The 14999-nt window shown below is 41.2% G+C and overlaps 1 protein-coding gene across 4 annotated transcripts in view; it reads right to left on the bottom strand.

The window, feature by feature from the left end:
* Positions 1–12704, bottom strand: part of LOC133561055 (receptor-type tyrosine-protein phosphatase zeta-like) — a 213382-nt gene extending 200678 nt beyond the window's left edge. For 2 of the 4 annotated variants that reach the window (XM_061914219.1, XM_061914220.1), the window contains exon 1: positions 4410–4685. In XM_061914219.1, the coding sequence (XP_061770203.1) occupies positions 4410–4467 (58 nt within the window). In that variant the 5' untranslated portion in view covers positions 4468–4685. The other 2 variants (XM_061914222.1, XM_061914221.1) reach the window with 2 other exon arrangements.
* Between the last annotated feature and the right edge of the window lie 2295 nt (positions 12705–14999).

Below are 14999 nucleotides of genomic sequence, written 5' to 3'. Positions count from 1 at the left end.
GTGAAATTAAATAAATAAATCATCAAACAACTTGGCGAAGCATTCGGAGGGTAGCTAACCACTAGTCTGCGCTACACTGAAGTCTAACGCCAGCCAAAGATGTTCAAATACTATTTAAATGGGGGACATTTATCCGTTAAAATATGGATAAGCTGCGGATGGTGTGCTTGACAGTAAAGAAGATTGAAGGATATACCGCAGAAGTCCGCTCTCTAAGGTAAATACTGTACTTTATACTCCATAAAACTTCATAGTTCATTCTATTGTATTGCTTATGATACAATATTTCTCATTGTTTAGTTGTGTGTTTGTTTTTAAACATGTAACAAGTTAAAAGTGTGTTTGGGGCGAGCAAGCTCGGATTAAATTGATTTCAGTTGAGTCCAATTTGCCGACACACAGGTTTTTCTAGGTCTCGCCCCAGCAGGCACCAGACATTGATTGTACGTCCATGTACAAACCCCGTTTCCATACGAGTTGGGAAATTGTGTTTGATGTAAATATAAACAGAATACAATGATTTGCAAATCCTTTTCAACCCATATTAAGTTGAATATGCTACAAAGACAACATATTTGATGTTCAAACTCATAAAAAAAAATTTTGTGCAAATAATCATTAACTTTAGAATTTGATGCCAGCAACACGTGACAAAGAAGTTGGGAAAGGTGGCAATAAATACTGATAAAGTTGAGGAGTGCTCATCAAACACTTATTTGGAACATCCCACAGGTGTGCAGGCTAATTGGGAACAGGTGGGTGCCATGATTGGGTATAAAAACAGCTTCCTTAGTCTTTCACAAGAAAGGATGGGGCGAGGTACACCCCTTTGTCCACAACTGCGTGAGCAAATAGTCAAACAGTTTAAGAACAACCTTTCTCAAAGTGCAATTGCAAGAAATTTAGGGATTTCAACATCTACGCTCCATAATATCATCAAAAAGTTCAGAGAATCTGGAGAACTCACTCGACGTAAGCGGCATGGCCGGAAACCAACATTGAACGACAGTGACCTTCCATCCCTCAGACGGCACTGTATCAAAAACCCACATCAATCTCTAAAGGATATCACCACATGGGCTCAGAATACTTCAGAAAACCACTGTCACTAAATAAAGTTTGTCGCTACATCTGTAAGTGCAAGTTAAAGCTCTACAATGCAAAGCCAAAGCCATTTATCAACAACATCCAGAAACGCCGCCGGCTTCTCTGGGCCCGAGATCATCTAAGATGGACTGATGCAAAGTGGAAAAGTGTTCTGTGGTCTGACGAGTCCACATTTCAAATTGTTTTTGGAAATATTCGACATCGTGTCATCCGGACCAAAGGGGAAGCGAACCATCCAGACTGTTATCGACGTAATGTTCAAAACCCAGCATGTGTGATGGTATGGAGGTGCATTAGTGCCCAAGGCATGGGTAACTTACACATCTGTGAAGGCACCATTAATGCTGAAAGGTACATACAGGTTTTGGAACAACATATGCTGCCATCTAAGCGCCGTCTTTTTCATGGACGCCCCTGCTTATTTCAGCAAGACAATGCCAAGCCACATTCAACAGCGTGGCTTCGTAAAAAAAAAAGTGCGGGTACTTTCCTGGCCCGCCTGCAGTCCAGACCTGTCTCCCATGGAAAATGTGTGGCGCATTATGAAGCGTAAAATACGACAGCGGAGACCCCGGACTGTTGAAGGACTGAAGCTCTACATAAAACAAGAATGGGAAAGAATTCCACTTTCAAAGTTTCAACAATTAGTTTCCTCGGTTCCCAAACGTTTATTGAGTGTTGTTAAAAGAAAAGGTGATGTAACAGTGGTGAACATGCCCTTTCCCAACTACTTTGGCACGCGTTGCAGCCATGAAATTCTAAGTTAATTATTATTTGCAAAAAAAAAAATAAAGTTTATGAGTTTGAACATCAAATATGTTGTCTTTGTAGCATATTCAACTGAATATGGCTTGAAAAAGATTTGCAAATCATTGTATTCTGTTTATATTTACATCCAACACAATTTCCCAACTCATATGGAAACGGGGTTTGTACTTTAAAACTGACGAAGTAACGTCGCAAAATGGTTGTGTTTGTGAATTAAGACAATGCTGTCTCAATTTCACGACGTTGTTGGTTAGGAAATGACCAAATCTTAAATGGTCGAATCAACATCACAACCTGACATGGATTAAAGGTAGTAAATAAGATGTTTCAACCTTGTGTTTGAGTTGCTGGACATCAGGAAGTAATTCAACAAGTTCTCAACGTTGTTTCAATTTCGGTGAAGTTATGTAACGAGTGTAGAGTTAGATTAGATGTTAGCATCGTGTTCACTCAGTCTAGCATGAAGTGTATTCAGCCTGGCTTCAGCTGCAGTGTTAAAACAGCCTTTGGTTGTTCTAGAAAACTGTCAAAATGTTTTTGTGTGCGTCTCGCTCCAAACAACAGACTGAAAGGTCAACGCTCTTACAATGCGAGTCAAGCCGTGACCAAGATGGTGAAATACTTGAGAATGTGTACACACATTATGTCCTGTTGCCTAGGTGACTTGCACACGACACAAGATGACCAGAGACTAAACGCAAACGTGTCAATCATCTGCTTCTGATCTTTGTAACATGTCAATCATCTGCTTCCGACACGGCAGATTAACTTCTGACACGCTCAAGTAAAAATGCTCATTGAAAATGGTTGGAAGTGACTGCATCACGCAGTACCTGCAGTACATGAAGTACACACAATAATGCAGTACATGCATTACATAATGTATTGTATGTATTGCATGTACTGCGTGTAGTGCATGTACTCCACGTACTGCATTTACTGCATGCATTGTGAGTACATGCACTGCATGCAGTACACCCAACACATGCAGTACATGCACTAGACGAAGTACATGCAGTACACACAATACATGCAATAAATTCAGTACACGCAGTACGTTCAATACACGCAGTATATGCAATACATGCAGTACACGCAATACACGCAGTACACGCAATACACGCAGTGCATGTAGTACACGCAACACACGCAGTACATGCAATACACGTAGTACATGCAACACACGCAGTACATGCAATACACGTAGTACACGCAGTACATGCAATACACGTAGTACACGCAGTACACGCAATACACGTAGTGCATGCAGCACACGCAATACACGCAGTGCATGCAGCACACGCAATACACGCAGTGCATGCAGCACACGCAATACACGCAGTGCATGCAGCACACGCAATACACGCAGTGCATGCAGCACACGCAATACACGCAGTGCATGCAGCACACGCAATACACGCAGTGCATGCAGCACACGCAATACACGCAGTGCATGCAGCACACGCAGTGCATGCAGCACACGCAATACACGCAGTGCATGCAGCACACGCAATACACGCAGTGCATGCAGCACACGCAATACACGCAGTGCATGTAGCACACGCAATACACGCAGTGCATGTAGCACACGCAATACACGCAGTGCATGTAGCACACGCAATACACGCAGTGCATGTAGCACACGCAATACACGCAGTGCATGTAGTACATGCAATACATTCAGTGCATGTAGTACATGCAATACACGCAGTGCATGTAGTACACGCAATACACGCAGTACACGCAATACACGCAGTACATGTAGTACATGCAATACATGTAGTACATGCAATACATGTAGTACATGCAATACATGTAGTACATGCAATACATGTAGTACATGCAGTACATGCGGTGCATGTAGTACATGCATTACACGCAGTACATGCAGTGCATGTAGTACATGCAATACACGCAATACATGCAATACATGCAGTACATGCAATACATGCAATACACACAGTACATGCAATACATGCAATACATGCAATACACGCAGTACATGCAATACATGCAATACACGCAGTACATGCAATACATGCAATACACGCAGTACATGCAATACATGCAATACACGCAGTACACGCAATACATGCAATACACGCAGTACATGCAATACACGCAGTACACGCAATACGTGCAATACACGCAGTACATGCAATATATGCAATACAAGCAATACACGCAGTACAGGCAGTACACGCAATACATGCAATACATGCAATACACACAGTACATGCAATACATGCAATACACGCAGTACATGCAGTACATGCAATACATGCAATACATGCAGTACACGCAGTACATGCAATACATGCAATACACGCAGTACATGCAATACATGCAATACACGCAGTACACGCAGTACATGCAATACATGCAATACACAATTCAACACGTGTGTGTGTGTGTGTGTGTGCAGGAGTAAGACCCAGCCGGAAGTACCGAAGTGTTGTCACGCTGCAAACTTTGATCAAGATGTCACAAACAGAAACATCCAGAAAGGCGGTCGGAGGTTGGCAGGTTCTTACCCGCGACGCCGAGGAGAAGAAGCCGGGAGAAGAGTGCGTGGACTCGGACTGTCTCCATGCTCCCCGCGGCGTGGTGACGGACTGCTGAGTGACACCAAAACACGCAGAATATGACTGCTTTTTTTTCCACGACAAAAGAATGAAAAACAGGCTGCAGGTGCGCAGAGGAGACTCTTCTTCTTCTTCTTCTTCTGCTCCTGGAGCGCCGACGTCTGGATGATGATGATGAGGAGGAGGACGAGGAAGATGAGGAGGGTTTGTGTGGACGCGCCGACGTCTGGCAACCCGGGGATGAAGCGAGCTGATGAATGATGATCTGACTCCAGGGATTTGGATGTCCTGTCTGCGCATGCGCATGCGTGCCTTCGTCGCCATAATCACTAAGCTACTGTTGCTTGAAGAACTGGACATCAAACAGCACTTATTGTCTTCTTCTGCAGCTGGACGCACAGGAAGGAACCTACACTTACATCTTCACCCAGTGGGAGAACAGGAAGTAACCTACACTTACATCTTCACCCACTGGACGCACGGGAAGGAACCTACACTTACATCTTCACCCACTGGACGCACAGGAAGGAACCTACACTTACATCTACTTTTATATCTTCACCCACTGGAAGAAAAGGAAGGAACCTACACTTACATCTTCACCCACTGGAAGAACAGGAAGGAACCTACACTTACATCTTCACCCACTGGACGCACGGGAAGGAACCTACACTTACATCTTCACCCACTGGACGCACAGGAAGGAACCTACACTTACATCTACTTTTATATCTTCACCCACTGGAAGAAAAGGAAGGAACCTACACTTACATCTTCACCCACTGGAAGAACAGGAAGGAACCTACACTTACATCTTCACCCACTGGAAGAACAAGATGGAACCTACACTTACATTTTAATTCACTGGAAGAACAGGAAGGAACCTACACTTACATCTTCACCCACTGGAAGAACAAGATGGAACCTACACTTACATCTTCACCCACTGGAAGAACAGGAAGGAACCTACAATTACATCTTCACCCACTGGAAGAACAGGAAGGAACCTACACTTACATCTTCACCCACTGGAAGAACAGGAAGGAACCTACACTTACATCTTCACCCACTGGAAGAACAGGAAGGAACCTACACTTACATCTTCACCCACTGGACGCACAGGAAGGAACCTACACTTACATCTTCACCCACTGGACGCACAGGAAGGAACCTACACTTACATCTTCACCCACTGGAAGAACAGGAAGGAACCTACACTTACATCTACTTTTATATCTTCACCAACTGGAAGAACAGGAAGGAACCTACACTTACATCTTCACCCACTGGAAGAACAGGAAGGAACCTACACTTACATCTTCACCCACTGGAAGAACAGGAAGGAACCTACACTTACATCTTCACCCACTGGAAGAACAGGAAGGAACCTACACTTACATCTTCACCCACTGGAAGAACTGGAAGGAACCTACACTTACATCTTCACCCACTGGAAGAACTGGAAGGAACCTACACTTACATCTTCACCCACTGGAAGAACAGGATGGAACCTACACTTACATCTACTTTTATATCTTCACCCACTGGAAGAACAGAAAGGAACCTACACTTACATCTTCACCCACTGGAAGAACAGGAAGGAACCTACACTTACATCTTCACCCACTGGAAGAACAGGAAGGAACCTACACTTACATATTCACCCACTGGAAGAACAGGAAGGAACCTACACTTACATCTTCACCCACTGGAAGAACAGGAATGAACCTACACTTACATTTTCACCCACTGGAAGAACAGGAAGGAACCTACACTTACATCTTCACCCACTGGAAGAACAGGAAGGAACCTACACTTACATCTTCAACCACTGGAAGAACAGGAAGGAACCTACACTTACATCTTCACCCACTGGAAGAACAGGAAGGAACCTACACTTACATCTTCACCCACTGGACGCACAGGAAGGAACCTACACTTACATCTTCACCCACTGGAAGAACAGGAAGGAACCTACACTTACATCTTCACCCACTGGAAGAACAGGAAGGAACTTACACTTACATCTTCACCCACTGGAAGAACAGGAAGGAACCTACACTTACATCTTCACCAACTGGAAGAACAGGAAGGAACCTACACTTACATCTTCACCCACTGGAAGAACAGGAAGGAACCTACACTTACATCTTCACCCACTGGACGCACAGAAAGGAACCTACACTTACATCTTCACCCACTGGAAGAACAGGAAGGAACCTACACTTACATCTTCACCCACTGGAAGAACAGGAAGGAACCTACACTTATATCTTCACCCACTGGAAGAACAGGAAGGACCTACACTTACATCTTCCTCCACTGGAAGAACAGGAAGGAACCTACACTTACATCTTCACCCACTGGAAGAACAGGAAGGAACCTACACTTACATTCTCACCCACTGGACGCACAGGAAGGAACATACACTTACATCTTCACCCACTGGACGCACAGGAAGGAACCTACACTTACATCTTCACCCACTGGACGCACAGGAAGGAACCTACACTTACATCTTCACCCACTGGAAGAACAGGAAGGAACCTACACTTACATCTACTTTTATATCTTCACCAACTGGAAGAACAGGAAGGAACCTACACTTACATCTTCACCCACTGGAAGAACAGGAAGGAACCTACACTTACATCTTCACCCACTGGAAGAACAGGAAGGAACCTACACTTACATCTTCACCCACTGGAAGAACTGGAAGGAACCTACACTTACATCTTCACCCACTGGAAGAACAGGATGGAACCTACACTTACATCTACTTTTATATCTTCACCCACTGGAAGAACAGAAAGGAACCTACACTTACATCTTCACCCACTGGAAGAACAGGAAGGAACCTACACTTACATCTTCACCCACTGGAAGAACAGGAAGGAACCTACACTTACATCTTCACCCACTGGAAGAACAGGAATGAACCTACACTTACATTTTCACTCACTGGAAGAACAGGAAGGAACCTACACGTACATCTTCACCCACTGGAAGAACAGGAAGGAACCTACACTTACATCTTCACCCACTGGAAGAACAGGAAGGAACCTACACTTACATCTTCACCCACTGGAAGAACAGGAAGGAACCTACACTTACATCTTCACCCACTGGGAGAACAGGAAGGAACTTACACTTACATCTTCACCCACTGGAAGAACAAGATGGAACCTACACTTACATCTTCACCCACTGGAAGAACAGGAAGGAACCTACACTTACATCTTCACCCACTGGAAGAACAAGATGGAACCTACACTTACATCTTCACCCACTGGAAGAACAAGATGGAACCTACACTTACATCTTCCCCCACTGGAAGAACAGGAAGGAACCTACACTTACATCTTCCCCCACTGGAAGAACAAGATGGAACCAACACTTACATCTTCCCCCACTGGAAGAACAGGAAGGAACCTACACTTACATCTTCCCCCACTGGAAGAACAAGATGGAACCTACACTTACATCTTCCCCCACTGGAAGAACAGGAAGGAACCTACACTTACATCTTCACCCGCTGGACGCACAGGAAGGAACCTACACTTACATCTTCACCCACTGGAAGAACAGGAAGGAACCTACACTTACACCTTCACCCACTGGAAGAACAGGAAGGACCCTACACTTACATCTTCAACCACTGGAAGAACAGGAAGGAACCTACACTTACATCTTCACCCACTGGAAGAACAAGATGGAACCTACACTTACATCTTCACCCACTGGAAGAACAAGATGGAACCTACACTTACATCTTCACCCACTGGAAGAACAGGAAGGAACTTACACTTACATCTTCACCCACTGGAAGAACAGGAAGGAACCTACACTTACATCTTCACCCACTGGAAGAACAGGAAGGAACCTACACTTACATCTTCACCCACTGGAAGAACAGGAAGGAACCTACACTTACATCTTCACCCACTGGACGCACAGGAAGGAACCTACACTTACATCTTCACCCACTGGAAGAACAGGAAGGAACCTACACTTACATCTTCACCCACTGGAAGAACTGGAAGGAACCTACACTTATATCTTCACCCACTGGAAGAACAGGAAGGAACCTACACTTACATCTTCACCCACTGGAAGAACAGGAAGGAACCTACACTTACATCTTCACCCACTGGAAGAACCTTTTGTAATCTTTTTTCTACTTCCTCAGGTGCCAAACAGACTTTTGACCCAGTTTTTCCTGGAGATCATCTTTTGTTACAATTATTTTTTTTTGTTATGAAATAGAGATTTTTTTTTCCGGATCTGCATTTGGATTCTCATTTTTTTGAGACCACCACCAGTGTTGTAGAACATTGGTTGGGAAATGACCAAAATTCAATGTCAAATCAACGTCACAACCTGACATTAAATATTGTCTAAAAGCATGTTGTATTTGTGTTTTAGAATATTTGTTGGGGAAAATTACCAATTTTAAAACGGTTCAAATCAACGTCACAAATCAACATTGATTAAACGCAAATAAGATGTTTTAACATTGTATTTGTGTTGTAGAATATTGATAGGAAAATAAGAAAAATTCAATGTCAAATCAATGTCACGACCAGACATTGAACAAACTTCGTAAAAACCATGTTTTTTTCAACGTTGCATTTGTGTTGTAGAATATTGGTTGGGAAATGACCGAATTTCAATGTCAAATCAATATCACAACCTGACATTGGATTAATATTGTCAAAAATCAGGCTGTAAGATACTGGTTGGGAAATGACCAAATTTCAATGTCAAATCAACGTCACAACCTGACATTGAATAAACGTTGGGAAAAAAACATGTTTTAGTGTTGTATAGAAAATAGGTCAGAGAAAATGACTAAATTTCAATGTCAAATCAACGTCACAACATGACATTGATTAAATATATTCAATGTCAAATCAATGTCTCAACCTGACATTGAACAAACGTCGTAAAAACCATGTTTTTTTCAACGTTGCATTTGTGTTGTAGAATATTGGTTGGGAAATGACCAAATTTCAATGTCAAATCAATATCACAACCTGACATTGGATAAATATTGTCAAAAAGCAGGCTGTAAGATACTGGTTGGGAAATGACCAAATTTCAAAGTCAAATCAACGTCAGAACCCAACATTGAATAAACGTTGTCAAACAGCATGTTGTTTCAATGTTGTGTTTGTGGTGTAGAATATTGGTTGGGAAATGACCAAATTTCAATCATCAAATCAACGTCACAATCTGACATTTATTAAACGTTGTAAATAAGATGTAAATTTGTGTTTAGAATAGTAGTCAGGGAAAATGACCACATTTCAATGGTCAAATCAACGCTAGAACCCAACGTTGATTAAACGTCGTCAAAAAGCATGTTGTTTCAACGTTGTATTTATGTTGTAGAATATTGGTCAGAGAAAATGACCAAATTTCAGAGTGAAATTAACGTCACAACATGACATTGATTAAATATTGCCAAAAAGTATGTTGTTTCAACGTTGTATTCATGTTGTAGAATATAGGTTGGGAAATGACCAAATTTCAATCATCAAATCAACGTGACAACCTGACATTGATTAATAGTTGTGAATAAGATGTTGTTTCAAGGTTGTATTTGTGTTGTAGAATATTAGTCAGGGGAAGTGACCACATTTCAATGGTCAAATCAACGCTAGAACCCAACGTTGATTAAACGTCATCAAAAAGCATGTTTTTTCAACATTGTATTTATGTTGTAGAATATTGGTCAGGAAAAACGACCAAATTTCAATGTCAAATCAACGTCAGAACCTGACATTGAATAAACGTTGGAAAAAAAACATGTTTCAGTGTTGTATTTGTGTTGTAGAGTATTGGTCAGAGAAAATGACCAAATTTCAGTGTTAAATCAACGTCACAACCTGACATTGATTAAATATTGCCAAAAAGTATGTTGTTTCAATGTTGTATTTGTGTTGTTGAATATTGGTTGGGAAATGACCAAATTTCAATGGTCAGAGCAACGTCACAACCTGACATTATTTAAACGTTGTAAATAAGATGTTGTATTTATGTTGTAGAATATTAGTCAGAGAAAATGACCAAATTTCAATGTCAAATCAACGTCAGAACCCAACATTGAATAAACGTTGTCAAACAGCATGTTTCAATGTTTTGTTTGTGGTGTAGACTATTGGTTGGGAAATGACCAAATTTCAATCATCAAATCAACGTCACAACCGGACGTTGATTAAACGTTGTTTCAATGTTGTAGAATATTAGTCAGGGAAAATGACCACATTTCAATGGTCAAATCAACGCTAGAACCCAACGTTGATTAAACGTCGTCAAAAAGCATGTTGTTTCAACGTTGTATAATATTGGTCAGAGAAAATGACCAAATTTCAGAGTGAAATCAACGTCACAACATGACATTGATTAAATATTGCCAAAAAGTATGTTGTTTCAACGTTGTATTCATGTTGTAGAATATGGGTTGGGAAATGACCAAATTTCAATCATCAAATCAACGTGACAACCTGACATTGATTAATAGTTGTGAATAAGATGTTTCAAGGTTGTATTTGTGTTGTAGAATATTAGTCAGGGGAAATGACCATATTTCAATGGTCAAATCAACGCTAGAACCCAACGTTGATTAAATGTCGTGATTAAAAAGGCTATGTAAATCAACTTTGATTGATTGATGGACAGCTGATAGCAGTGTATATACTTCAATAGATAGTTGATTGACAGCTGATAGTGTATATACTTCATTAGATAGTTGATTGACAGCTGATAGCAGTGTATATACTTCATTAGATAGTTGATTGACAGCTGATAGCAGTGTACATACTTCATTAAATAGTTGATTGACAGCTGATAGCAGTGTATATACTTCATTAAATAGTTGATTGACAGGTGATAGCGGTGTATATACTTCATTAAATAGTTGATTGACAGCTGATAGCAGTGTATATACTTCATTAGATAGTTGATTGACAGCTGATAGCAGTGTATATACTTCATTACATAGTTGATTGACAGGTGATAGCAGTGTATATACTTCATTACATAGTTGATTGACAGCTGATAGCAGTGTATATACTTCATTAAATAGTTGATTGACAGCTGATAGCAGTGTATATACTTCATTAGATAGTTGATTGACAGCTGATAGTGTATGTACTTCAATAGATAGTTGATTGACAGCTGATAGCAGTGTATATACTTCATTAGATAGTTGATTGACAGCTGATAGCAGTGTATATACTTCATTAGATAGTTGATTGACAGCTGATAGCAGTGTACATACTTCATTAGATAGTTGACTGACAGCTGATAGCAGTGTATATACTTCATTAAATAGTTGATTGACAGCTGATAGCAGTGTATATACTTCATTAAATAGTTGATTGACAGCTGATAGCAGTGTATATACTTCATTAAATAGTTGATTGACAGGTGATAGCAGTGTATATACTTCATTAAATAGTTGATTGACAGCTGACAGCAGTGTATATACTTCATTAGATAGTTGATTGACAGCTGATAGCAGTGTATATACTTCATTACATAGTTGATTGACAGGTGATAGCAGTGTTTATACTTCATTACATAGTTGATTGACAGCTGATAGCAGTGTATATACTTCATTAAATAGTTGATTGACAGCTGATAGCAGTGTATATACTTCATTAGATAGTTGATTGACAGCTGATAGTGTATGTACTTCAATAGATAGTTGATTGACAGCTGATAGCAGTGTATGTACTTCATTAGATAGTTGATTGACAGCTGATAGTGTATGTACTTCAATAGATAGTTGATTGACAGCTGATAGCAGTGTATGTACTTCATTAGATAGTTGATTGACAGCTGATAGTGTATATACTTCAATACAGAGTTGACCTGAAGACAAAAGAGGTTCTGCTGGTTCTTACCTGGGAAAGAAGGTCCTGGAAGTCCACCTCAGATAGTTAGTGTGGTGATCTGTTGCCTGGGTCAAGTTGTTGAGTTGCGACTTGTCCAGGGTGTACACCGCCTTCTGCCCGATTGTAGCTGAGATAGGCGAACCCGAAAGGGAATAAGCGGTAGAAAATGGAAATGGAAAAAAGTTGTTGAGTTTAGTACTTCTTAGTCATTATTTCATTCTGGTTCTGCTTGCTTGTTTCTTGTGTCTGTTGACAGAGTTGATTAGCCCACCTGGTCATTGATTAGTGTCCTCACCTGGTCCTGCCCCTAGACACGCCCCTTTGTGTTCCGCCCTTTTCCTTGTCTTACTTGCTGCTCCGTTGTTATTTGATCTCTATTAGTATCACCATTTTTTTTTTTACAGATTTTTTAAAACTGATTAAGAATCGTTACTAATAAGACAAAAATACTATTTGTCTGAGTGGCTGGACAGGACAATAAATAAATAAAATAAATAAATGTAAAAATTGAATTAAAATACAATGATTTTTTTTTTATTTTACATCGGGAGCAGTGAGCAGCAGTAGTGGCCACGCCCGGGAATCATTTTTGGTGATTTAACCCCCAATTCCAGGCCTTGTGTCAAGTTGAGTTTGTGACGAACCCAAACAAGCAGAGATGACAGCAGGCATTGAGCAGGAAAGCATAATTTTGTTACGCCTGTTGGGCATTGTGATGCCGAATTGTTCCTTCGAGGATGCGTCAAATTACAACACAGCAAAAGGTATGAACTAATGATTTATTGAACAAAAGGTGCTACAGAACAAAAATACTGGAGCTAAGAAAAGGCAAACAAAAGACGCTAGCATGAAAGCTAGGATAAACAAATAGTAAACTAAACTGGCACATAGGCGCACAAAGGGGAAAACAAAACATTTAGCATGACAGTTAAGAATAAATTAAAATTGCGTACCGTTGTGTATGAACAAATTAGAGTCCCAGGCAGAAGAATGAAAAGAGGCAGGCTTATAAAGGGAAGGTGATTATTTGTAGCAGGTGAGCGGGACCCTGAGTAGCAGGTGAACTAATGAGTGACCAGGGTGACGGAACAAACAGGAAATAAGAGGTAGAATGACAGAGTGATACAACAATGTAAACAATAATATAAGAAGATCCGAGTACAAATTTAATGTTAAAAAATCAAGGCAAAAAACTAACCAGGAACTCGGAGACAGGAAACAGGATGCCAGGAACAGGAACTAGAAGACGAGGAACAAAAAAGACAGCAGGCTGCAAACAGCCAAGGGTTCAGGTACAAATGGTCGGTGCTACAATTCGGAATGATAATAATCCCCGCTCAGAGTGGAGGAACAAGCAGGTCCAAATAGCGTCTGGCTCAGGGGTGCCCATTACGTCGATCGCGAGCTACCAGTCGACCGCGGGGGGTGTGTCAGTCGATCTCCAGCCAGGCTTTTAAAAAAAATAGACCTAAAAATGAGTGATCATCAATCTTCACCAAGACGTCACTTAAATGACATTCACGGTACCGGAGGGTCTTGTGAGATGACGCTGGCTGCTGCAAGATCATTATTAGGAAAATATGACCGAGAGGAAGGCGAGAAACACTTTTTATTTCAACAGACTCTCGCGCCGTACCTTCCGTCAAAACTCTAAAGGCCGACTGCACATTTCCTATCTTCACAATAAAAGCCCTGCTTCATGCTGCCTGCGCTAACTAAATACAGAGTCTCGGAAAACTGGCGTGCACAAGCGATCCCTCAGAAAGCTGGCGTGCACATCACTTGTGCACGCCAGCTTTCCGAGACTCTTATTTTGTTAGCGCAGGCAGCATGAAGCGGGGCTTTTATTGTGAAGATAGGAAATGTGCAGTCGGCCTTTAGAGTTTTGACGGAAGGGACGGCGCGAAGTCTGTTGAAATAAAAAGTGTTTCTCGCCTTCCTCTCTGTCATTTTTTCATAATAATGAACTGGCAGCAGCCAGCGTCATCTCACAAGACCCTCGGGTGCCGTGAATGTCATTCAAGCAAGCTACGGAATTTGCCGCCAATGTTTTTCTTGTAAAGTGTATGGAAGCTGGATGAATTAGATGCCAAAAACCAACCACTTTCATGTGGTATTGTACAGAAAGGACAACTTTTTTTCTCCATTTGAAAATGTGGGCGTTATCATCATTACTGTCTGATTCCAATCAATGCAAGTCATCAGAATCAGGTAATACACCAACTTATATTCTTGTCTTTGTGAAAGGAAGACATCTATATGTGTTACACATGCTTGTATTATCATTAAACACATTTAACTTGTTTACAAAAATGTCTCTTTCGTAAATAAATAAATATAAATGATATATATAAATGAGGTAGAAAAAGTGTGCAGAAAAAGTGTGGGCACCCCTGGCCTGGCTGATTGACACCAGGTGTGGCCCGGTGCCAATCAGCCACAGCTGAGGGGAAAAAGCACTCATGGATAACAGCAGGAAATAAAGACAAAATAAAAGCGCTTACAGGAAATAAGACAAACAGAGGAAGAACTAAAACATGACCAAAGTCTCAGGTACGAACCTGACACCTTCATGCTTTTTCTGTATTTCAAACAAAGGAGCCTGTGAGATGAGGTCTCATTTGGGGGGGGGCTG

This window comes from Nerophis ophidion, linkage group LG10 (genome assembly GCF_033978795.1).
Source record: "Nerophis ophidion isolate RoL-2023_Sa linkage group LG10, RoL_Noph_v1.0, whole genome shotgun sequence".
In the NCBI taxonomy this organism is placed as follows: domain Eukaryota; kingdom Metazoa; phylum Chordata; class Actinopteri; order Syngnathiformes; family Syngnathidae; genus Nerophis; species Nerophis ophidion.
The sequence above is the reverse complement of the archived record's forward strand: the minus strand, read 5'-3'. Positions and strand labels throughout refer to the sequence as shown.